The sequence below is a fragment of the Lynx canadensis genome, chromosome C1 (genome assembly GCF_007474595.2).
Source record: "Lynx canadensis isolate LIC74 chromosome C1, mLynCan4.pri.v2, whole genome shotgun sequence".
NCBI classification, from domain to species: Eukaryota; Metazoa; Chordata; class Mammalia; order Carnivora; family Felidae; genus Lynx; species Lynx canadensis.
Genome location: NC_044310.1, coordinates 42,399,892 through 42,424,072, shown reverse-complemented (window position 1 = coordinate 42,424,072; position 24,181 = coordinate 42,399,892). Strand labels below are relative to the sequence as shown.

Sequence of the window (24,181 nt, the reverse complement as noted above, 5' to 3'; positions counted from 1 at the left end):
ATGATCTCATGATCGTGGGACTGAGCCCCACTTCAAGCCCCACTTCAGGCTCTATGCTGAGCTCAGGCTCAGTGCTGAACATGGAACCTGCTTAAGATTCTCTCTTTCTCTCTCCCTCTGCTCCTACACGTGCACTCTCTCTCTCTCTCTCTCTCTCTCGCTCGCTCTCAAAAAAAAAAAAAAAAGGAATAGGAAGTAAGGGCGCGCCAGAGTGAGGACTTCATTAGTAGGAGCTCTATACAAGCAGATACAGTTACAGATATACCCAGATGGAGCAGTTACTTCTATTAAATATTAAAATATGGTTTTCTTACCAACATTGTAAGATAGTCAAATAATCAAAAACTTCTTGAGATTTCATCACTTCGTCTAAACTGTATTCCTTCTGGAACTGGGAATTCCTAAATACAAAATAAGTAGTTACAGAATACGAAGTAGCAGTTATAATTTTTGTTGAAAATGTTCTGATCCAGAAGTCAGAGAATAATATGTAAATATTATTTTTACAAACAAAAGATAGGCTTTTATGAAGAGTTTCAACCTTTTTTTTTTTTCAATAAATATTAACTTTTTATTATGGTTATTATGAGTAATATAATAAGTGCTATGCTAAAACTGGTAATACTATAGGCATCTTCATTTAATATATATATATTTTTTTCATTTAATATATTTTGACTGTTCTATTAATATAAGATTCTCTTTTATTTTTTAATTTTTATTTATTTTTAACTTAAATCCAAGTTAGTTAACATATAGTGTAATAATACATTCAGGAATATAATTTAATGATTCATCATTTACATGTAACACCCAGTGCTCATCCCAACAAGTGTCCTCCTTAATGCCCCTCACCCCTTTAGCCCTTCCCCCGACCCAACCCCTGCCAGCAACCCTCAGTTTGTTCTCTGTATTTAAGAGTCTCTTATGGCTTGTCTCCCTTCTCTGTTTTTATAACATTTTTGCTTCCCTTCCCTTATGTTCATCTGTTTTGTATCTTAAATTCCACACATGAGTGAAATCATAGGATATTTGTCTTTCTCTGATTGACTTATTTCGCTTAGCATAATACACTCTAGTTCCATCCACATTGTTACAAATGGCAAGATTTCATTCTTCACTATGGTGACTTATAGTGGGCCCCCTGTTAACTGTATGGGGGGCGGGGGCTGGTCACCAGAAACACCAACTGTGTGAATATAGGGGTTAGGACTTTTGAGCCAGTTTGACCCCTAAGGAGAAGGGAGGGGCAGGAGACTGAGTTCAATCTTGTGTCAATGATTTAATCAAGTACGTCTGCATAAAGCCCCAGCAAACACTCTGGACACTGAAGCTTGCTGAAGCTTCCTGGTTGGTGAGTACCTTCATATGCCAGGAGGGTAATGTGTCCTGACTCCATGGGGAGAAGGTACAGAAGCTCTGCTTTAGGAACCCTCTCAGACTTTGCTTTATGTGCCTCTTTGTTTGGCTGTTCCTGAGCTATATACTTTATAATAATACTGTAATCATAAGTATAGCACTTTCCTGAATTCTGTGAGGAACTCTAGTGAATTATCAAACCTGAGAGGTCATGGAAACCCCTGTATTTATAGTCAGTTGGTCAGAAGTACAGGTGGCCTGGAGACCCTACTTGTGGCTGGCATCTTAAGTGAGGGGAGTCTTGCGGAGGACTAAGTTCTTAATTCCTGGGGTCTGCATCAACTTGGGTGGTTAGTGCCAGAATTGAATTGCAGTATACCCAGTTGGTGCCAGATCAGTTGGGGGTTAAAATGTAATACCACCACCACCACCACCACCACCACCACCACCACCACCACCACCTAGAGAATTATTAAATACTAGTTCCTTAAGAGCAAAACAAAATTACTTGCAATTCAGCCTTTTGTGGGGATGATATTATACAATTACTTTTAATGAAGGCTAATGGAGTTCTTAAATAAATGTAGAAAACCTGTAATAAATCACCTGCATACTTCAAAACACATTTCCTTTCTGTGAAGAAGAAACTTAACCACTGCAAAGAAGAAACTTATTTTTATCCCCTTTGGCTCCTCTAACAATAAAATGAGATGATTTCAGAAACTGCTCTGGCAAAAATAGCAGAAGCAGTAGACACCACAAAGGAGAGTCTATAAGCAAACTTCAACTGGTATGGAAATGAACAGCAATTCAAATGTTTAGAAATAAAGGCCATGTAACTTAGATATGCATACTAGTATCTGTACCTTTTCTTCTAAAGTTAACTTTGATCATCACCAACTTCCATAAAACACCTAATTTGTGCCAGATCCTGTGGTAGGCATGTGGGACATGGGCATAGTCCTTACCCTCAAGGAACTCAGTATGAATCTGTGGCAAATAAATACAATATGATAAATACCATGACAGAAATGTTATACAGAGTGCCATGAGAGCACACAGGATGAGCATCAGACCCAGATACCAGAGGGAGCTTTCCCTCTGGGGTTAGCAAATAAGAGGAAGGAGGAGACAGAGAATTACTGGCAAAAGAATCAGGATACACAAAGCCTCTTGAGTTAAAGTGGCTCACTGAAGCTAGGGCATAAAGTTTGGGAGGAAATGTAGTCACAAGGTGACAAAGATGGAGCAAGAGAAATAAACAAAGATCAGACCATGAAAGGCCAGTATATGGTATTTACATTTTACACTAAAAACATTGAGGAACTACTAAAGGATATTAAGCTGGAGTGTAACAATCAGACTTGTATTTAAACAAGAAGGCTATGGTACACAAAAGGGATGGTGAAGGGCATTATCAAAAGCAACTAAACTAAGAGATGAGAGCAATAATTAAGGCAAGAAATGCTAAGGGCCTAGAGTAGGGAATTGGAAGTTAAAGACAGAAAGAAGGGATGAGTTCAAGAGACAGTAAGGACGCAGCATTCTGTTCATCCTCAACTCATCTGCAATTCACATGGGACACTGAGGAAGAAAGCAGAGTTAAGAATGACTTCTAGTTTTCTATTATTAGGTATATATTGATGTCATTCATGAAGAATACTAAAGTAAAAATAGGGTTGAGAAAAAATGATCAATTCTGTACGGCCATGTTGACTCTGAGGCACTTATGAAGCATCTAAGTAGAGACAACTAGGAGTAAGTTATAGACACAGGTCTGAGGGCTCAAGTGGCATGAACTATCCCTAATTCGACACTGCTTATCACAGATTCTCACTGCCTTTAAGTATTCTTATAATTTGTGAGGAAACACTTGAGAAGAGTTTTATAATTCAACCTTCTTAGAAATATGTAACCGGGTATCTATAACAACTAGTGAGCAAACACAGGATTCTCTTTCTTTCCTAGCCAAGGAAAACCTAGTGCAAGAAGTTGGCATCTGAAATTTCTGAGCAAAACCTAGAAGGCTATTCTTGGCTGTTTCAAAGAGTTTTACATGATGAAACGGACATCCAGAAATAACATTTGACTATTCAACATAATTGAGAATTTACAATATGAAATGGAAGGCCACTGGGGACAAGGAACTTATCTATCTTGTTCACTGCTGTATCACTAGCAGCTAAAGGTGTGTTGCATACAGTAGGCCGCTGAATACATATTTGTTGAGTGAATGAATTCCCTTTAGAAGAATGCTATAATGAGTGGATAATTGATGCCTGGTTAGGCAGGGTGTTAAGTAAGAGAAAGACTTTGATTCTCTAGAGAAAGTTAAGAGCTACTCCTTGAAGCCTCAAAGCCAAGAAACTGCAGTGTTGTCAATTCCTCAATGTATTGGTATAGTTCCTTACTACTTAGGAAATAAAAAGGATATTTGCATGGTTCTCCAAGTTCTAAGGACAAAGAATTTGCTCTAGATCATCTTCATGGGCTTAAGACTACTTATTCAAACTCTACTATACAGGTGCTTGCTTCGGCAGCACATATACCAACTCTACTATTCAGTAGCAGCAAAGTTTTATTGAACATATACTATGTTCCAATACCCTGCTAGATGCTGACGATACAAGATAAGACAGAATCTCTGCTCAAGGACCATCATGATCAAAGAAAGACTTATAAATAACTAAGTGGGATAGGGTGATGTGTTATAATAGAGGTATACAGACAGTGCAATGAAACTCATAAGAAAAAAAAAAATTATGCCCAGGAAGATTTAAGAAGGTGTTTAGAGAAGGAATGACATTTGGGTTGGGGCTTGATGGGTAAATAGATATTCACCAAACAAAAGACAAAAGGATATTCCAGGGAGAGTTAACAGCCTAAGTAAAAACACAGAAGTGAGTACTGTATAGTACACTTGGGAAAAAACAAGTGATCTGGTGAAGCTAGAGACTGTAAATAACCAGAAAGTAGTAGGAAATAAGACTGGCAAGGTAGAGTGGGCCAAATTATAACAAGCTTATTATCTCATATGAAGGAGTTTCTATTATATCATATAAGCAATGAAAATTCACTAAAACTTTATCAGCAATCATCCACATTCCTTCTTAAGCTTAAATAAATGACATTCTAAATATAAACAAACCCAAAGCTAAAACTGTAGTTAAAAGTTTACCTGGGTATAGGCCTTTTATAAGAAAAATAATAAAACATTCTAGTTAATATCTTTGAGGTCTTCCCCTTACTTTTTAAGTGTAAAGTTGTATATTACATAGCAGGATAACTCAGATTTTTACAATTTCATATTTCTGAAATACTTACGGGTTATTAACTGAATGTTTATGATTTTTCCATCCAATTTTTGCAAAATGTTCAACCTTTGTTCCTGTAGAGAAAACAAGTAAGTGCTTTCATATTGCTTATTAAATGTTGCAATGGTACGCAGTGTCCTGCCAAATATTTCTGCATTTTCCCTTGCACAGATTGTCAATATTGATCATGTCAACAACTGATCCCTCACATAAATATTTAATTAAACTTGTGTATATTTAATGAGTTGAATCCACTAATAAGCACATGAATATGAATATGAAAAGCACTGAATATGAAAATAGTTCAAACTGGTTAATTCTATCTAGTATAAGTAAGAGTCCAGTTTCAAAATCCAGAATATATAGCCTGGGATTCACAGTGGATATAGGGCAGGAAAGCACTGCCAGCAATTTTTTAAGGAGTTTGCCAAAGTATCCCAATGCCCCTGGGCTAAGTGAATTTTACAACCCACACCCTCCAGGACCTGGTCCTTCTCCTTCCTTATGAAAAGGCAGAAGAGTCTTTAGAAAAGTTATAACCTAGGGGTACCTGGGTGGCTCAGTTGGTTAAGCATATGACTCTTGGTTTTGATCTCATAGTTTGTGAGCTTGAGCCCCACATCAGGCTCTGTGCTGACAGTTCGGAGCCTGCTTGGGATTCTCTGTCTCCCTCTCTCTGTTCCTTCCCCGCTCATGCTGTCTCTCACTCAAAAATAAATAAATAAATATTTTTTAAAGTTTAAAAAAAAGAAAAGAAAAGTTATAGCCTAACAAGAAATATGTATGTTTTTAAATTCTTTAACAGAAAGTTTAAAGATTAGTGTCAGAAAAACAAAAGCATGTATTAAGGAAGTTAAATACGCAAAAAGTTTTTACTACTTTAAAAAAGACAAAGCAGCATAAGATAGGTTTTGAATCCTGCTTGAGAGGCAGAAAGGCCAAGGAAGGAAAAGGAACACTGATAGCAGCTGATAATGTTATGTTAATAGATGATGGCACAGGAAAATGAAGAGCCCCCATTTCTGTTTCATCTCTATCATCTCTGTCAGGAGGATGATCTTCAGAGCAGAAATGACATACATATAATTGAGCAAATCTTGTCTCAATTCTAATAAAAAAGGAAGAAGGCAGAATCCACACTAGTGATCTCATACAAAGAAGAGTGATAATCAGGTGGCAGCCAATATGGGTTCAGTAGGAACAAGCCATAGAAGATTAATACCTGTTTTCATTGGTTTGACTGGTAGATCAAATGAAACATAGTATCTGATTATCAGCAAGACAATTAAATCTTTTAGGACATCTTTTGGGACAAGGTAAGGAAATACTATACTGTGGGTTTTGGTTTTTGTTTAGGGGGAGCACAATGATGTTACTTTAAAAAATGAGGATTCTGTCAAATACGTTTAGATAATACTAGGTTAAACAAAGTGAAACAGGTTTCTTTATGGCAAGACATTCAGAGCCTTTACTATTATTATATGTGTATCATGACTGTCCAAAAGGGGGTTAAAGAATCTGAAGCATCTCCCAACTTATCTGACCCATGAAATAGAGAATCTTATCAGGTTACTGTCCCACAGAACACATATTGGGAAACCACCAACATTGACTAATATAGGTTAACCTGCAGAAAAGTCTCTAGTGCTAACCTATAACCTCAGCCATGCTCTGGCTAATATGTCTACCAAAAATTGGATTAGAAAATTAAAGGCATGTTCACCAAACCTGAATGTGGGAAGGACTGCTATAATATTGAATCCAAATAGATTCAACAAAGCTTATTAATGGGATGGATCAGAATACATTCAAATTAAATGACCAATTCTATTCCTGGATCCCCAAAACAATCTGGGAAAAGGAGCAGCAACTATGAGAAATGCTCTGAGGTTCTGTTTGACTACAAGTTCAATATGATTTAATAGTGTGACGCAACTACCATAAATGCTTACATGTGATCCCAGTATCCGCAATTAGACTTGATGAATTATGAAACAAGTCAAATGAGAACAGTTACACAGTTAAGTGAGAAACAGTTAAAAGGAAGTTAAGCACAAGGTCTGGCAGGTTTCAGATATTTGAAGAGCTATAGAAAGAGGCTCACCTCCTGTGAGCCTCAGAAGACAGAAACAAGACCATGGATGGAAACTATAGGGACAGAGATTTGAGTTCAACATGGAAAAGACCGCTGTAACAACTGGAATCACCCAAAAAATGGAAGGAGTGACCATTGGTGGGACTAGAGTGATGAAAATGTTCAGTGGGACTGGAGTGATGAAAATGTTCTGAAACTAGAAAGTGGTAATAGTTGCAAAACTCTGAATATATTAAAAATCACTGAATTGTATACTTTAAATAGGTGAATTTTATGGTATGTGAATTATATCTCAATAAAGCTGTCATTAAAAAAAGAAAATGAATTAAATTCCCAACTCAAAAACTAGAAAAACAACAACCAAAGTAAACCAAAAGAAAGCACAAAGAAGATAAAAGCAGAAATTAATTGCAGAAAAAATAAAAAGAGTAGACATAATCAATCAAGATCCTGTTATTTTGAAAAATTTAACAAAATAAGGGCACCTGGGTGGCTCAGTAAGTTGAACGTCTGACTCTTGATTTCAGCGCAGGTCATGATTCCAGGGTTGCAGGATGGAGCCCCATATTCAGCGCCATGAGCATAGAGCCTGCTAAGAATCTCTCTCTCTCTCCCTATGCCCCTCTCCCCTGCTCATATGCAGGCTCTCTCCATCTCTCTCTCTCTCTCTCTCTCTCTCTCTCTCTCTCTCTCTCTCTCTCTCTCAAATTAAAAAAAATTTTAACAAAATAGACAAATACCTAATTTAATTTTAAAAAGGAGAAAGCAACGGGGTGCCTGGATGGCTCAGTTAGTTAAGCATCTGACTTCAGCTCAGGTCATGATCTCGCGGTTTGTGAGTTCGAGCCCCACATCGGGCTCTGTGCTGGTAGCTCAGAGCCCGGAGCCTGCTTCAGATTCTGTGTCTCTCTCTTTCTCTCTGCCCCTCCCCTGCTCACACTCTGTCTCTCAAAAATAAATAAACATTTAAAAAAAAAAAAGGACAAAGCATGAATATACAAACATAAAAAATAACAAGAGGGAAATATCATTGAAATCGAAAAAATTGTAAAATTGCAAAAGACTACTTTTCAGACTTCAATACAAAGATTTGGAAATCTAAATGAAATGAATAATTTCCTAGAGATACATAAACTACCCAAAATAACCTCAGTGAAGATAGAATATTTAAACATAAGGAAACCAAGCAACTACCAAAAAGGAAAAAAAAACAAAAAACAACAACAACAAAAAAAACAGGCCAAGATGAGTTCACAGGGAATTCTATCAAACCTACAAAGATTAGGTAATCTCCATGCTCCATAAAGTGTATCAAAGCATTAAAAGTAAGGAGAGGCTTCCTATTTCTTTTTATAAAGCAAGTATGAAATTAACATAAAATCATTTACAAATGTTGATTTGAAAGTACTATATAAAATAAAATAGTTGGGGCGCCTGGGTGGCGCAGTCGGTTAAGCGTCCGACTTCAACCAGGTCACGATCTCGCAGTCCGTGAGTTCGAGCCCCGCGTCAGGCTCTGGGCTGATGGCTCAGAGCCTGGAGCCTGTTTCCGATTCTGTGTCTCCCTCTCTCTCTGCCCCTCGCCCGTTCATGCTCTGTCTCTCTCTGTCCCAAAAATAAATAAACGTTGAAAAAAAAATTTTTTTAAAAAAAAAAGAAGGGCAAGTCTCCTCTGCAGGGTCAGCTATAAAAAAAATAAATAAATAAAAAATAAAATAAAATAAAATAGTGACAGAATCTAACCCCACATTAAAAAAAAGTCAATACCTCACAACCAACTGGCATTCATTCGAGATATGCAAAGTTGGTTCAATACCACGAATCCAGTAATAAAATATTCTAATAATAGACCTAAGTGCAATTAACAGAGGCTTAACAAAATTCAATACCCATTCCTGAAAGAAAAAAAAAACTCAAGAAAACAACTGATGGATGCTTTCTGAACACAACAAAATTATATATTATATATTATACTATATATATATAATTATAAAAAATTTTACATTACATATCTTTTATATATATAAAAGATCCTGAGGCCATCAGCCAGCATCTTACTTAATGGGATAATAACATCTGCCGTAATGGATTGTTGTGAGAATTGAATAATAATATAAGTATGGAAAGTCATTCATTCATTCATTCATTTACTCATTCAACAAGTATTTATTGAGTCCTTTCTGCCCACAGACGCTGCTGAGTAAGCATCATTAAAGTCTCCCCTCGCACTGCCATCATGTCTAAGTCAGAGTCTCCCAAAGAGCCTGAACAGCTGCAGAAGCTTTTCATCGGAGGTCTGAGCTTTGAAATAACCAATAAGAGTCTGAGGAGCCATTTTGAGCAATGTGGAACGCTTACAGACTGTGTGGTAATGAGAGATCCAAACACCAAGTGCTCCAGAGGCTTTGGGTTTGTCACCTATGCCACTGTGGAAAAGGTGGATGCAGCCATGAATGCAAGGCCACACAAAGTGAATGGAAGAGTTGTAGAACCAAAGAGGGCTGTGTCGAGAGACAATTCTCAAAGACCTGGTGCCCACTTAACTGTGGAAAAGATTTTTGTCGATGGCATTAAAGAAAATACTGAAGAACATCATCTAAGAGATTGAATAGTATGGGAAAATTGGAGGGATTGAAATCATGACTGACCGAGGCAGTGGCAAAAGGAGAGGCTTTTCTTTTGTAACATTTGACTATCATGACTCTGTAGACAAGACTGTCATTCAGGGGCGCTTGGGTGGCTCAGTCGGTCAGGCGTCCGACTTTGGCTCAGGTCATGATCTCACGGTCCGTGAGTTCCAGCCCCGCGTCAGGCTCTGTGCTGACAGCTCAGAGCCTGGAGCCTGTTTCAGATTCTGTGTCTCCTTCTCTCTGTGACCCTCCCCCGTTCATGCTCTGTCTCTCTCTGTCTCAAAAATAAATAAACGTTAAAAATTAAAAAAAAAAAAAAAAGAGAGACTGTCATTCAAAAATACCATACTGTGAAAGGGCACAACTGTAAAGTAAGGAAAGCTTTATCTAAGCAAGAGATGGCTAGTGCTTCCTCCAGCCAAAGAGGTCGAAGTGGTTCTGGAAACTTCAGTGGTGGTCATAGAGGTGGTTTTGATGGGAATGACAAATTTGGCTGTGGAGGAAACTTCAGTGGGTGAGGTGGCTTCGGTGGCAGTCAAGGTGGTGGTAGATATGGTGTCAGTGGATTTGGCTATAATAGATTTGATAACGATGGAAGCAACTCTGGAGGTGGTGGAAGCTATAATGATTTTGGCAATTACAACAAGCAATCTTCAAATTTTGGACCCATGAAAGGAGGAAATTTTGGAGCCAGAAGCTCTGGCCCATATGGTGGTGGAGGCCACTTTGCCAAACCACAAAACCAAGGTAGCTATGGTGGTTCCAGCAGCAGCAGTAGCTATGGCAGTGGCAGAAGGTTTTAATTACTGCAAGGAAACAAAGCTTAGCAGGAGAGGAAAGCCAGAGAAGTGACAGGGAACCTACAGGTTACAACAGATTTGTGAACTCAGCCACGCATAGTGGTGGCAGGACTTAGCTGCTACAAAGAAGACATGTTTTAGACAATACTCATGTGTATGGTCAAAAAACTCGAGGACTGTATTTGTGACCTGTACAACAGGTTATTTTAGTTTCTGTTCTGTGGAAAGTGTAAAGCATTCCAACAAAGGGTTTTTTTTAATCATGACACTGAATAAACATGTCCTTTAAAAGAAAAAGCACACAAATATTTATTATTTACATATGGTAGGGACTGTAGAAGAGAAAGGGGAAAAAAACAACCACGTTCTTCTATCTAGATTACATGCCAAGCACTGTGCTAGGCTGGATATATTGAAAGTAAACAAAACAGACATGGATCCTGCTTTCATGGAGTTTACAAAATAATGAGGAAGACAAAAATTAAACAAGTAAAACTACACACACACACACACATGTTTATATATATATGAATATAAATAGTGCTAAATGCTATGAAGGAAAGCAATTGGGGGCTATCTATGAATGAGAATAATAGGAGGGACCTGCTTCAATTTGAATGGCCAAGGACAGTCTTTCTTTGGAGAATAATTAATTATAGAATACCTGCTTTGTGCCAGGCACTGTTCTAGGTAACAAGAAATGAACAGGGAATAAAACAAAAGTGAGTGGCCTTATGGAACTTAGATGCTAGTTGGAGGAGACAATCAGTAAGAAAAAATATATATGCCAGGTTTTATAAGTGTTATATAAAATAATTCAAGAGGAGACACAGAGGATAGGGAGTTCCAGGAAAGAGGGTGATCAAAGAAGCAGATGACAACTTTTAAGCAAAGACCTGATGGAAATAAAGGAGCTAGCACCAATGATATCTTAGGGTAAAGCATTCCAGAAGTGGAAACAGCAAGGCCCTGCCTCAAGCAGGAATGTGTTCACTGTTTTCAAAAACAGAAAGGATAATGTGGCTGGAGTAGAGTGGTGAAAGAAAAAATGGTAACAGATGAGGTCAGAACACTAATGAGGGTGGGGGAGCAGATTGTGCAGAAGTTTGTAGGCCACAATAAGACGTCTAAGCTTCAATCTGAGTATGATGAGAACATATGGAGAGTTTGAGCAGAGGAGTGAACTCATCTGGCTTATATTTTAAACACATTGCACTGAAGCAGGGTTTAGACTGTTAAGTGCTGATATAGCTGATATAGGATATAGCTGTTAAGTGCCGTGTTGTCACTCCCCCTGCTCAAAATAAAGTTGTTTCTTAACTATACCTGTTTGCTATACTCCTGTGACAGCAAGGGACACTTGGTCTCATACACGTCAATAAAATTAAATACTGATTTGAATGGCGATTCTTGAATTAAAAAACAACAAACAAACAAACAAACCACAAAAACAACAACAACAACACAACAACACTGCTCTGGCTATAAAGTAAAGAACTGACTGCAGAGATACACAAGAAGAGGCAAAAAACCAAAAACAAAACAGGACTCCTATAAACCAGATGAGAAATTAGGGTGACCTGCACTACAGTAGAAGTGGTAGAAAGGGTGAGAGATGTTTACTGAGAAATGAGTGAAAAGGTTTGCCAATATACTCATACTGTCAAGTTCAAGCAGAATCAAGAACAGCCCCATGGTTTTTGGCCAAATGTCCTAGAAAGATGGAGTTACCATGTATTGAAAGGGGAAATCTTCAGGAGGAACAGAGGAGAAGGGGGGAGTTCAGAGAAAGAATTAGGACTTCAGTTTTAGACCTATTAAAGTTGAAATGCCTATTATAGACATCCAAGTGGAGATACCTTGGTAAAGTGTTGGAGATATGAGACAGGATTTTTTTAAGACCTAATGGATGAGGACAGCCAATCTTGAAAGAATGGAGTAAATAGCACTGTAGCCAAAGGGAATATGAGACTCTGAGGCAGAAAACAGTTTGGTTTACTTAAGACAATGAAAGAAGGCCAGGACAATGGGAATGAAAACAACAAGAAATTATTTTTTAAAATACAGAGTCTCATTGTTTTACAATAACAAATAATGAATACATATTTTAGTACCTAAATGCTACAGACTGTGTCCCTGACAAAAATCATATGTTGAAGCCCTAAACCCCAATGTGATAGTATTTGGAAACAGGACTACTGGGAGGTAATTAGGGTAGTGAGGTCATGAGAGTGAGGTCCCCATGACAGATTAGTGCCCTTACAATACTCTTAAGGGGCGCCTGGGTGGCTCAGTCGGTTGAGCGTCCAACTTCGGCTCAGGTCACGATCTCATGGTTTGTGAGTTTGAGCCCCGCGTCAGGCTCTGTGCTGACAGCTCAGAGCCTGAAGCCTGCTTCGGATTCTGCCTCTTTCTCTCTCTGCCCATCCCCACTTGTGCTCTGTCTCTCTGTCTCTCAAAAATAAATAAATGTAAAAAAGAAAAAGAAAAAAGAAAAACAATACTCAAGATGTTTCCTTCTCTCTCTGTCTCATTCTCTCTCTCTCATTCTCATTCTCTCTCTTTGCACCTGCACAAAAGAAGAGGTCAGGTGAGTACACATGGAAGGGCAGCCACCTACAAACCAAGACAAGAGGCCTCAGAATAAAATCTATCTTGTACCTTGATCTCGGACTTCCCAGCCTCCAGAACTGTGAGAAATTAATTTTTGTTGTTTGAGCCACCCAATCTACGGTATTTTGTTACGGCACCCAAGCAGACTAATATACTGGAACTGAGGTTACACTAAACAAAAATGTAAAATACATGAATGGCTTTGGAACAAGGAAGTGGGTTTTAAGGAAACTGCTAGTGAAAGCCTAAATAAAGTGCCTTAAAGAAACTATTAGTAGAAGCCTCCAGATCCTGTGAGGATGCTGTTGGTGAGGGTTTACAAAACGATAAAAACCTTACTGAGGAACAGAGGAAAGGAGATCCTTGCTGCAATGCTTGCTGACACTATAGTAACACTATTATCTGCAGTTATGTGAAAATCAGATAATAACCAAAATATTGAAGGTGCCACATGATTTCTTCTTGCTATTTGCAGTAAAAATCTATACTGCTATACTGAAGAAAGGGCTGTTAAACAAAAAGAATTCAGGACCTGATGACATTGAAAGTTCAAGCCTCTCAAAGTGGGAAAAGATGCTAAAATTAAGTAACAGTCTTTGAGCAAAGATCAAATCCAGGGCACTGCTTGTAAAAAATGGTACAAGGATGAAGCCCAAGGTATGACAAATCTTTTGCTATGATCTCAGAAATATCAAAAGTGACGCCTCAGAATATAGTTCAAACAGACAAAAAGCCCTCTAAAGAAAAAAAGGTTGTGCCTCACAAATCCTCTCAACCAAAGAATCAAGAAGCTTAAGAATGTTGTCCCTCAGCTGTTTCAGAAGGGACCCAAGGTAGAAGAAAACTTATCTTTATCTTTTTTTAAATGTTTATTTATTTTGAGAGAGAGAGTGTGTGTGTGCAGACAGGGGAGGGGGAGAGGGAAGGGGAGAGGGAGAAGGAGAGAGAGAATCTCAAGCAGGATCACAGAGTCTGAAGGACTTGATTCCACAACCCTAGGATCAAGACCTGAGCCAAAATCAAGAGTCAGACATTCAACCAACTGAATTTGAAGTTTATTTATTTATTTTTGAGAGTGGGGGGAGAGAATGAGCAGGGGAGGGACAGAGAGAGGAAAGAGAGAGAATCCCAAGCAGGCTACACACTCAACACAGAGCCCAACTTGGGGCCTGATTTCACAACTGTGAGATTAGGACCTGAGCCAGAACCAAGTTGCTTAAGCAACTGAGCCACCCATGCACCACCTGTATATTTATGTTTTGTGTACGTCTCTGTATTGAGTTATAATACCCATCAATGACAAATTTTTTGATTTTTAAAAAATGCTGGGTTCAACCCACTAAGCTGATCCCATCATTTCCTAGCAGGTCACAACCCACAGTTTGAAAAACTCTGGTCTAGGGTTAAGAGCTGTGGTAATAAAAGGAACTGGAAGGAGTCTGGAGCCTTTGTTTTAGAGTCTGCAGGTAGAAATGATAGGACATAATGGGACTGGAGGGACTGGAATAAGAAGAATAAGAAGGGAGAAGTGTCAGAGATGACTCATGTTTCTGCCTTGAACATCTGAATAAATGGAAGTGCCACTTACTGAGATGAGGAAAACTAGAGGAGGAACAAGTTTAAAATTATGGGAGAAGAGAAGAGTTTGCATTTGAACATGTTAAATTGAGATGCCTATTAAATATACAAGCAGATATCCAAGATGCCACCTGGTTATGTAAGTATAGAAGCCATCACTGACTGCCCTAAGTTTGCCTTCCTCACCCCACCCTTGTTTTTTTTCTTCACAAGACTAATAACTACCTGAAATTATCTTCATTTTTTTCATGTGTTAACATCTCTCCCGTACCAGAAATGTAAGCAAAGACTTCATATTTCATCTGCTTATTTATAGCTTATGAATGAATACACTAATATACTTAATTCTTTTTCCCTCTTAAACGTCCTTTGAGGTCTGACTTTGCAGTTTCCTACAACAAAAGAAGTGGAATGTATTTCCCTATCCCTTGATTCCAAGTTTGCAATGTAACTTGCTTTGGTCAACAGCTGAAGTCTCACAAGGCTTTACATGCTGCAGATTACTCTCTTGTCCTCCTGCTGTCACCATGAAAAGGACATGCCAGGGCTGGCTCTCTGGTCCCAGGAGGAAAAAAGATATATGACCCAGTCAAACAAGAGTAGAACAGAGCCTCCAGTCATCCTATAGTCATATGATTAACCCAAACAAGAAAAGCTGAGTTCAGCTTAGATGAGCTGATTCCTAGTCAATCTCCTAACTTGTAAAAAATAATTATTGTTGGGGCGCCTGGGTGGCTCAGTCGGTTGGGTGGCCGACTTCAGCTCAGGTCAAGATCTCGCGGTCCGTGAGTTCGAGCCCCGTGTCGGGCTCTGTGCTGACTGCTCAGAGCCTGGAGCCTGTTTCAGATTCTGTGTCTCCCTCTCTCTGACCCTCCCCCGTTCATGCTCTGTCTCTCTCTGTCTCAAAAATAAATAAACGTTAAAAAATTAAAAAAAAAAAAAATCCTAGGGGCACCTGGGTGGCTCAGTCAGTTAAGTGTCCGACTTCAGCTCAGGTCACGATCTCGCAGTCTGTGAGTTCGAGCCCCGTGTAGGGCTCTGGGCTGATGGCTCAGAGCCTGGAGCCTGCTTCAGATTCTGTGTCTCCCTCTCTCTCTGCCCCTCCCCCATTCATGCTCTGTCTCTCTCTGTCTCAAAAATAAAAAATAAAATGTTAAAAAAATTTTTTAGGGGCTCCTGGGTGGTGCAGTCGGTTAAGCGTCCGACTTCAGCCAGGTCACGATCTCGCGGTCCGTGAGTTCGAGCCCCGCGTCAGGCTCTGGGCTGATGGCTCGGAGCCTGGAGCCTGTTTCCGATTCTGTGTCTCCCTCTCTCTCTGCCCCTCCCCCGTTCATGCTCTGTCTCTCTCTGTCCCAAAAATAAATAAAAACGTTGGAAAAAAAATTTAAAAAAAAAAAAAATTTTTTTTAAAAATCCTATCTGTACTATCCCATGCTTTAACTAACTGGCTAAGGCAAGCCAATCATTGATTATGAGTCAAAAAATTAGGATGTTTACCTACAAAATGCAAATCAACTATGAAATTTAAACCTCATAAAACATTAAAAATGAACAATGATGGACTCTTGATGAATTCAAGCACTAAGAATAAAATTTGGCTATATAAACCTATTACCAAGAGCAAGCTTTAAGTCTCGTCATATTCAGAATGGATACACCTCAATTTATAATTCATGATTATAGGGGACAAGACTTATGTTACTTTTCCTATTTCAATTTCTTGGTATGGAACATTCTAGGTACCTCCCATATGATATCCTATACATAAATACCTTCTCTACAATTAAATCCTACATGAACTATTTCTTCAATTTAATTCAAAAACCACTTTATATTTTATAGATCCTGATATTTTCCACAGTTCCTAAATAAATTCCTATTGTTTCTCTTCACATGCATATAACTATCAATAGGCCTTAAAATGTTTTTAACATACCATATTTTTCCATGTGTTCTTTTCCAGCAAACCCAAACATCTGAGGAGCAACTGGTTTGGCACACAATCCATATTTTTTTATCAGGACCTCAAGATGCTTATCAACTGGATTGGTCCTTTGTGAAGTCTAAGAGAGGAGAGAAAGAAATAAGTACTTGACATGCTAAGTGTCTCTTTCAATTATTACAGTGTTACTTAAGACGTCTGCTTATTTTAAGCCATAGTAAACCAAAAATAAGCAATGTGAATAAAGTCAGTCAGGAAATACTTTGCAGGGAAACATGGAAAGGAAAAATAATCAAGTGAGGTGTTAATTTTTTCATGAAGTATTTATAAAGAATCCAATATGTACCCATACTACTCAAGGTAGTATGCTCTGCTCATCTGGCATTTACAACTGAGGCAGGGAGGGGACAAAAGGTGATGAAGATAAAACTAAATTAAAATATAAATAATAATGCTATAAAGAAGAACAAATTCAAGTAAGGGGATAAAACTGAACGTAGGAAGTGCTACTTTAATTTTTTTTTGTTTTATTTATTTTTGAGAGAGACAGAGTGTGAGCGGGGTGAGCAGGGGAGGAGCAGAGAGAGAGGGAGACACAGAATCCGAAGCAGGCTCCAGGCTCTGAGCTGTCAGCATAGACCCCAATGCGGGGCTCAAACTCACAAACAGTGAGATCGTCACCTGAGCCGAAGCCGGACACTCAACCATCTGAGCCACAAGGCACCCCTAGGAAGTGCTATTTTATACACAATAGACAAGGAAGGTCTCATTGACAAAACGATATTTGAGCAAGAATGTGAAGCAGTAAGGAGTAAGTTATTTGGGTAACCTTGGGAAAGGAGCATTCTAGGCAGAGAGAACAGCAACCAAAAAGATCTTAAGGCAGAAGCATGCTTGGGTTTTTGAGAAAAGAAGTGAATTAGGGCTAAGATAAAGAGTGTAATCACCTCAGAGAGTGTAATCACCTTTGTTTCCTAGTTCTACAATATAAGAACATAGTTACTACCACAAATATCTCACAAAGGGAAAGCTAACAGTTTCTTCTGTTTCCCTGCTAGACCATGAACTCCCTGAAGGCAGGAATCTTTTTTCATACACCTTTGCACATACACCCAATGACTAGCATATGGCCTGCCACACAGCAAACATTCTATACTTGTTGAATGAATAAATGAGGATTATTTTCTGGTCCACAAGGAGTTCCAAAGGGAATACTGCTAAGCCCTTCTCTTTGATTAAGAAAATACAGGGGTGCCTGGGCGGCTCAGTGGGTTAAGCATCTGACTTCGGCTCAGGTCATGATCTCGCGGTCTGTGAGTTTGAGCCCCACATCGGGCTCCGTACTGACATCTCAGAGCCTGAAGCCTGCTTCGGAGTCTGTGTCTCCCTCTCTCTCTGCCCCTCCCCTGCTCATGCTCTGTCTCTCTCTCTCTTTCAAAAATAAACATTGAGAAAAAAAAGAAAAAATATAGGCCTAAAGAAAGAAAATCATTTAGTTAGATATGATAAACACTTGACAATCCAAATGATATTTTGATAGAAATGGGTCTTGCGAATCTCTGAACACAGAAATCTTAAAAATAAGAGTTCTAAAGAAATTTTTAAAAACAAAGAGAAGGGGCCCCTGGATGGCTCAGTCAGTTAAGCATCTGACTTCAGCTCAGGTTATGATCTCATGGTTCATGAGTTCAAGCCCCAAATCAGGTTCTCTGCTGTCAGCACAGAGTCCACTTTGGATTCTCTTTCTCCCTCTCTGCTCCTCCCCTGCACCCTCTCTCTCTCTCCCTCTCAAAAATTAACATTAAGAAAAAAAAAGTTTTTTGGGAATGCAAGCTGGTGCAGCCTCTCTGGAACACAGTATGAAGGTTCCTCAAAAAATTAAAAATAGAACTACCCTATGACTCAGCAATTGCACTACTAGGCATTTATGCAAGGAATACAGGTGTGCTGTTTCAAAAGGGCACATGTACCCCAATGTTTATAGCAGCACTATCAACAACAGCCAGAGTATGGAAAGAGCCCAAATGTCCATCGATGGATGAATGGATAAAGAAAATGTGGTATATATATACAATAGAGTATTACTCGGCATCAAAAAGAATGAAATCTTGCCATTTACAACTACGTGGATGGAACTAGAAGGTATTATGCTAAGTGAAATTAGTCAGAGAAAGACAAGTATCATATGACTTCACTCATATGAGGACTTTAAGACACAGAACAGATGAATATAAGGGAAGGGAAGCAAAATAATATAAAAAACAGGGAGGGAGATAAAACATAAGAGACTCTTGGGGCGCCTGGGTGGCTCAGTCGGTTGAGCGTCCGACTTCAGCTCAGGTCACGATCTCACGGTTCGTGAGTTCGAGCCCCGCATCAGGCTCTGGGCTGATGGCTCAGAGCCTGGAGCCTGCTTCCGATTCTGTGTCTCCCTCTCTCTCTGCCCCTCCCCCATTCATGCTCTGTCTCTCTCTGTCTCAAAAATAAATAAACATTAAAAAAAAATTAAAAAAAAAATAAGAGACTCTTAAATATGGAGAACAAAGAGAGGGTTGCTGGAGGGGTTGTGGGAGGGGGGAAGGGCTGAATGGGTAAGGGGCACTAAGGAATCTACTCCTGAAATTATTGTTGCACTAGGTGCTAAATAATTTGGATGTAAATTTTTAAAAATAAAAAATAAAATTAAAAAAAGGTTTTTTTAAAGAGAAAATGTTCACTGCTAAGTAAAAAAGGGGTGCTAATTAAAACAATGATATATAACTTCTGCTTCTAGACAAGATGGATTACAGAAAACATATTTATCCTTCTAGCTTAACCATCTAAAAGCTTGGACAAAATATATAAAGCAACAATTTTCAATGTACAAGTATAAAGCACAGCATAGAGATCTCTAAGAGAAGGAAAACAAATAAGATGAGCATTATGATTTTCCCCAGATTGCTACTTGGAAAGAACAGGGAGGAGTAACATGGAGTCCAGCAATCTTCCTAAGTTGAAGAAACAGAGTTCAGAATTCAAAGAGACCAAGCCATCTAGAATTCACAGAGAAGGGAACTGGAGACAAAAAGAGACAGACAAAGAACACATATGTGCACATGCTCTGAAATGGATAGCAACGTGCAGAAAAATGAACCTGGACCACTTTCTTACACCACACACAAAAATAAACTCAAAATGGATGAAAGACCTAAATGTAAGACAGGAAGCCACCAAAATCCTCGAGGAGAAAGCAGGCAAAAACCTCTATGATCTTGGCTGCAACAACTTCTTACTCAACACATCTCCGGAGGCAAGGGAAACAAAAGCAAAAATGAACTATTGGGGCCTCATCAGGATAAAAAGCTTCTGCACAGCAAAGGAAACAATCAACAAAACTCAAAGGCAACCAACAGAATGGGAAAAGATATTTGCAAATGACATATCAGATAAAGGGTTAGTATCCAAAATCTATAAAGAACTTATCAAACTCCACACCCAAAAAACCCAAAAAATAATCCAGTGAAGAAATGGGCAAAAGACATGAATAGACACTTTTCCAAAGAAGACATCCAGATGGCCAACTGACACATTAAAAAATGCTCAACATCACTCATCATCAGGGAAATACAAATCAAAACCACAATGAGATACCACCCCACGCCTGTCAGAATGACAAAAATTAACAACTCAGGCAACAACAGATGTTGACGAGGATGCAGAGAAAGAGGATCTCTTTTGCACTACCGGTGGGAAAGCAAACTGGTACGGCCACTCTGGAACACAGTATGAAGGTTCCTCAAAAAATTAAAAATAGAACTACCCTATGACCCAGCAATTGCACTACTAGGTATTTATCCAAGAGATACAGGTATGCTGTTTCAAAGGGGCACATGCACCCTGATGTTTATAGCAGCACTATCAACAACAGCCAAAGTATGGAAAGAGCCCAAATGTCCATCGATGGATGAATGGATACAGAAGATGTGGTATACACACACACACACACACACACACACACACACACACACACACACTGGAGTATTACTCAGCAATCAAAAAGAAAGAAATCTTGCCATTTGCAACCACATAGATGGAACTAGAGGGTATTATGCTAAGTGAAATGAGTCAGTCAGAGACAGACAAATATCATATGACTTCACTCATATGAGGACTTTTAGACACAACATATGAACATGCGGGAAGGGACACAAAAACAATATAAAAACAAGGAGGGGGACAAAAACATAAGAGACTCTTAAATATGGAGAACAAACAGAGGGTTGCTGGAGGGGTTGTGGGAGTGGGGGATGGGCTAAATGGGTAAGGGGCATTAAGGAATCTACTCCTGAAATCATTGTTGCACTATAGCTAACTTGTATGTAAATTTAAAAAATAAATTAAAAAAGTGTATTCCAAGAGTTTTATGGAATAAAAAAAAATCCAACTAAAAAAAAACTAAAGTGAAATTACACACACAAAAAAACTCAATTAGCAGAAAACAAAGAGAAAACGGGAAAAAGAAGACATTGAACAAAAAAAAAAAACAAATAGCAAGATAGTAAGATAGTAGATTTAAACTAGTGCTGTCCTTGGGGCTTCTGGGTGGCTTAGTCAGGTAAGCGCCCAACTTTGGCTCAGGTCATGATCTCACAGTTCATGAGTTTGAGCCCCACGTTGGGCCCTGTGCTGACAGCTCAGAACCTGGAGCCTGCTTCTGATTCTGTCTGTGCCTCTCTGTTTCTGCACCTCCTCTGCTTGTACTCTCTCTCAAAAATAAATAAACATTAAAAAAATTTTAAACTAATGTTGTCCAAGTAAACATTTACTAACAGGCTCATGAGGGTCGGGGAGGCATAACTGATGTATTTGCCAATTTTTGTGATGTAAATACTTCCACTACAGCCAATTTAAATCACTGAAAGCAAAGATGAGAAGAGTTGTGCACAATCATGCAAGAGTCTCGCAAGCTGGTAGAAGCCAGTAGGTATTAGTTTCAGCTATTAATTTAAACCCTATATATCAATAGCCACATTAAATAAAAAGGATACAAAAAGCCCAGTTAAAAAGAGGAGACTGATAAATTGTTAAAAAGCAAGACCCAACTATATGTTGCCTACAAAAATCTAATTCAAAAACCACACTGATATATCACCTCATACCTGTTAAAATGGCAATTATCAAAAAGACAAGAAATAATAAGTATTGGAAAAAGGGAACCTTTGTGCACTACAGGTGCAAATGTAAATTTCAGCCACTATGAAAAATAGTATAGCAGCTCCTCAAAAAATTAAAAAAGAAATACCATATGATTCAGCAGTTCCACTTCTGGGTATTTATCAAAAGAAAACAAAAACACTAACTCCAAAAAATATATGCACCCCCATGCTTACTGCAGCATTATTTACAACAGCCAAGATATGGAAACAACCTAAGTGCTAAGTGCCCATCAACAGATGAATGCATAAAGACAATGCGGGCTATATAGACATATAGATACACACACACACACACACACATTATATATATATATATATATATATATATATATATATATATACACACACACACATACATATATACACACACATATACATACATGCACATACATATAATAGAATATTATTCATCCATAAAAAAGAATGAAATCATGGGGTACCTGGCTAGCTCAGTTGGTGGAGCATAAAACTCTTGATCTCAGGCTTGTGAGTTTGAGCCCCAAGTTGGGTATAGAGATTACTTGAAGGAGAAGGAGAAGGAGAAAGAGGAGGAGAAAGAGGAAGAGGAGGAGGAGGAGGAGGAAGAAGAAGAAGAATGAAATCTTGCCATCTATGACAACATGGATGGACCTTGATGCATTATGAAAAACTAAGTGCAATAAGTCAGAGAATGACAAATACCATATGATTTCACTTACATGTGGATTCTCAAAAAACAACAACTGGCTCACAGATACAGAGAACAGATTGGTAGTTGTCAGAGGGTAGGCAAAAGGTACAAACTTCCAGTTATAAAATTAAAAAGTCATGGCCAAGGCAGTGGCGGGGAACCTGGCTGGCTCAGTCAGTAGACCATACAACTCTTGATCTCAGGGTTGTCAGTTCAGACCCCATGCTGGGTGTAGGGATTACTTAAAAATAAAATCTATTAAAAAGTCATGGAGATATAATGTACAACATGGTGACTATAGTCAATAAGACTTTACTGTATATTCAAAAGTTGCTAAGACTGTAAATCTTAAAAGTCCTTAAAAGTTCTCATCATAAGAAAAAAGTCTTGTAACTAAGTTTGGTGACAAACGCTAACCAGACTTACTGTGGTGATCATTTCACAATATATGCAAATATCGGTCCATTATGTTGTACACCTGAAAGTAATATAATTGTGCATCTCAATTACACCTCAATTTTAAAAAGCCTAATTCAAACAAAGACAGAAATAGGAAAAAGGATGGGAAAAGATATACTATTCTAATTCTAATCAACAGAAAGCTGAAATGCCTATGTTTATATCAGACAAAATAGATCTAAGATCAAGGAACACTACAATAAAGAGGATTATCTCACAATGATGAAGGGGTCAATTATCAAGTACCTAACAATCCTAAATGTTAGTATACCTAATATCAGAGCTTGAATACATGAAACAAAAACTGATAGAACTGAAAGGAATAGACAAATCCACAGATTTAGCAGAAGATCTCAATACTTCCCCTCTGAATAACTGATAGAACAAGTAGACAGGAAAATCAGTAAGGATATGAAGATTTGATCAATATTAACAACCAATATGACTTAGCATTTACAGAACACTCCACCCAATAACATCAGAATACATATGAAAGTGCACAGACTATTTATCAAAATAGACCATATCCCGAGCCAAAAAGTAAGTCTCAGTAATTAAAAAGTATTCATATCATACAAAGTATATTCTCTGACCACAGAGATTTAAAATAGAAACAAATAGGGGTGTGTGGGTGGCCTGGTGCCTGGGTGGCTGGATGGTTAAGCATCAAATTTTGGCTCAGGTCATGATCTCACGGTTGGATCATGGTTCCAGCCCCGCATCAGGCTCCTGCTGTCAGCGTAAAACCTGCTTCTGATCCTCAGTCTCCATCTCTCTCTTCCCCTCCCCTGCTTGTGCTCTCACCCTCCTTCAAAAGTTAATAAACATTAAAAAAAACTTTTTAATAGAAACAGAGAACAGAAAGATATCTGAAAAATGCCTAAATATTTAAAAATTAAACAACATGCTTCTAACACATGGGTGAGAGAAGAAATCACAATGGAAAATTTTTTTTCAAGTTTGTATTTAGATTCCAGTTAGTTAACATACAGTGTAATATTAGTTACAGCTGCAGAATTTAGTGATTCATCACTTACATACAACATTTGTTATGCTCATCATAACATCCCCCCTCCCCACCCGCCTCCCCTCTGGTAACCATCAGTTTGTTCTCTACAGTTAAGAGTGTTTCCTGGTTTACCCCCCCCTTTTTTTTTTGAAATTTAAAAATAATTTGAAATAAATGAAAATAAAAGCATGACATAAAAAAACTTATGGTATGGGGGCCCCTGGGTGGCTCAGTCGGTTAAGCATCCAACTTCAGCTCAAGTGATGATCTTGTGGTTCATGAGTTCAAGTCCCACGTTGGGCTCTGTGCTGACAGCTTGGAGCCTGGAGCCTGCTTCGGATTCTGTGTCTCTCTCTCTCTCTACCTTTTGCCCACTCTCTCTCTCTCTCAAAAATAAACATTAAAAAAATTTTTTTTAATTTACGGTATGCTGCTTAAGCAGTGTTTTAAAAGAATGTATAGTATCAAATACCTACATTTGAAAAAAGGCCAGATTTAAAGCAATGACCTAAGCCTC

General features: G+C 38.5%; 1 protein-coding gene, 1 non-coding gene and 1 pseudogene across 5 annotated transcripts in view; 2 read left to right on the top strand and 1 right to left on the bottom strand.

The window, feature by feature from the left end:
- Positions 1 to 24,181, bottom strand: part of SCP2 (sterol carrier protein 2) — a 125,347-nt gene that overhangs the window by 80,248 nt on the left and 20,918 nt on the right. For all 4 annotated transcript variants that reach the window (XM_030324973.1, XM_030324975.1, XM_030324974.2 and 1 more), the window contains 3 exons: positions 16,326 to 16,452; positions 4,684 to 4,747; positions 315 to 401 (listed from right to left, as the gene is read on the bottom strand). In XM_030324973.1, the coding sequence (XP_030180833.1) occupies positions 315 to 401; positions 4,684 to 4,747; positions 16,326 to 16,452 (278 nt within the window). The remainder of the gene's footprint in view (positions 1 to 314; positions 402 to 4,683; positions 4,748 to 16,325; positions 16,453 to 24,181) is intronic.
- On the top strand, positions 8,823 to 10,232 carry LOC115520528 (annotated as a pseudogene).
- On the top strand, positions 11,447 to 11,572 carry LOC115522618. Its single transcript, XR_003971505.1, has one exon. It is a non-coding gene; the product is annotated as a small nucleolar RNA SNORA63 (small nucleolar RNA).